Raw genomic sequence first — 1,356 nt, 5'->3', positions numbered from 1 at the left:
GGGGGGGGGTCAGGCGAGGGGTGAGGGCGTTGGAGTGGCGAGCCCTGACTGCGAAACTCACCAGGGATGCAAGTTGTAGCAGGAAAACCGGGTGAGGCAGGCGGGAGGATGAGGCCCACGGTAGTGGTTTGCCAGCTCCTTTGGGCAAAAACAAGTGCGGGCCCCAACCTTTTGTCCTTCTGCTCGTCTCCCTGGTTTATTTGCCCCCAATTTGTCTTACGACTTACCCCCGGTTTGGTAGCGGGTTTAGTAGCGATGAGCCGGCCGTCACACCTTAAAAGGTCAACCTTTGCTACTAGGGCATCTAGTTGCTCCTTCCTGGCATTGAAAGCGCGTCAGGAGTTGGGATGTGATGATGTGCTTTGTAGGAGTCTGGGTCGTCCGTCTTAGGGTAGAATTTGAGTTTGCAAACCATGGGGCCAAGGATGAACCAGCTTGTTTTTTTTATTTTTTTATTTATTATTATTATTATTATTATTATTATTATTATTATTATTATTATTATTATTATTATTATTATTATTATTATTATTCCTATGGTTCAACACACAGCCAGATGTTCAGACTGGGTTTGGTATTTTTGTCCACCTATCAAGTCCTTCCCAGGGACCTGGAATAGGCAGATGAGCATGTTTGAAGGTGTTACAGATATGTATCAGGATGTCAGCTGTTCTGAGTGAAGCTGCCTTTTTGCAATTGACTGATGGGGATTTTCTCAATGCTGATGGTATTCAAGGAGTGCTCGGGCTGTTTCGGGGTTGCACCCAGGGCGCCTATTGCTATTAGTATTAATCTGGGTTTGGTGAAGATTATCTTTTTAATTGGAACGGGACATGTGTTAAGGGTGTCGTTTGTGGAGATGGATTGGGAAAGACAGAGGAAGACATGTAGGAAGTTTAAATTAGGCCGCTTGGACTAAATCAGACTTTTGTCCCGTCTGAGCCATCTGGGCTTGACCGTCCTTCCTCTTTTTCAGGAGATAATAGTAAAGTGACCACGGTGGTGGCCACACCCGGCCAGGGTCCTGACCGCCCTCAAGAAGTCTCATATTCCGATATCAAAGTGATCGGCAATGGGTCCTTTGGCGTTGTCTACCAAGCCCGATTAGCAGACTCTGGTGAGCTGGTGGCTATCAAGAAGGTATTACAAGATAAACGTTTCAAGGTGAGACTGGAAGAGGGGCTGGTCTGTCTTTTGCTCGTTTTACCACTGGGGCTTCCGTGTCTCATTTGGGCCTGTCTGTCTTTACTTCAGAACCGGGAGCTACAGATCATGCGGAAGCTGGATCACTGCAATATTGTCCGCCTGCGATATTTCTTCTACTCGAGCGGAGAAAAGGTGAGGGAAAGCTGGAAA

The 1,356-nt window shown here is 47.1% G+C and overlaps 1 protein-coding gene across 1 annotated transcript in view; it reads left to right on the top strand.

Moving 5' to 3' along the window:
- GSK3A (glycogen synthase kinase 3 alpha) overlaps positions 1-1,356 on the top strand; it is a 33,400-nt gene that overhangs the window by 562 nt on the left and 31,482 nt on the right. Inside the window, exons 2-3 of the mRNA XM_029286036.1 lie at positions 977-1,164; positions 1,255-1,338. Of these exons, the coding sequence (XP_029141869.1) occupies positions 977-1,164; positions 1,255-1,338 (272 nt within the window). The remainder of the gene's footprint in view (positions 1-976; positions 1,165-1,254; positions 1,339-1,356) is intronic.

Source organism: Protobothrops mucrosquamatus, unplaced genomic scaffold (genome assembly GCF_001527695.2).
Source record: "Protobothrops mucrosquamatus isolate PMUCROS unplaced genomic scaffold, P.Mucros_1.0 scaffold2763, whole genome shotgun sequence".
NCBI lineage: Eukaryota > Metazoa > Chordata > Lepidosauria > Squamata > Viperidae > Protobothrops > Protobothrops mucrosquamatus.
The sequence above is the reverse complement of the archived record's forward strand: the minus strand, read 5'-3'. Positions and strand labels throughout refer to the sequence as shown.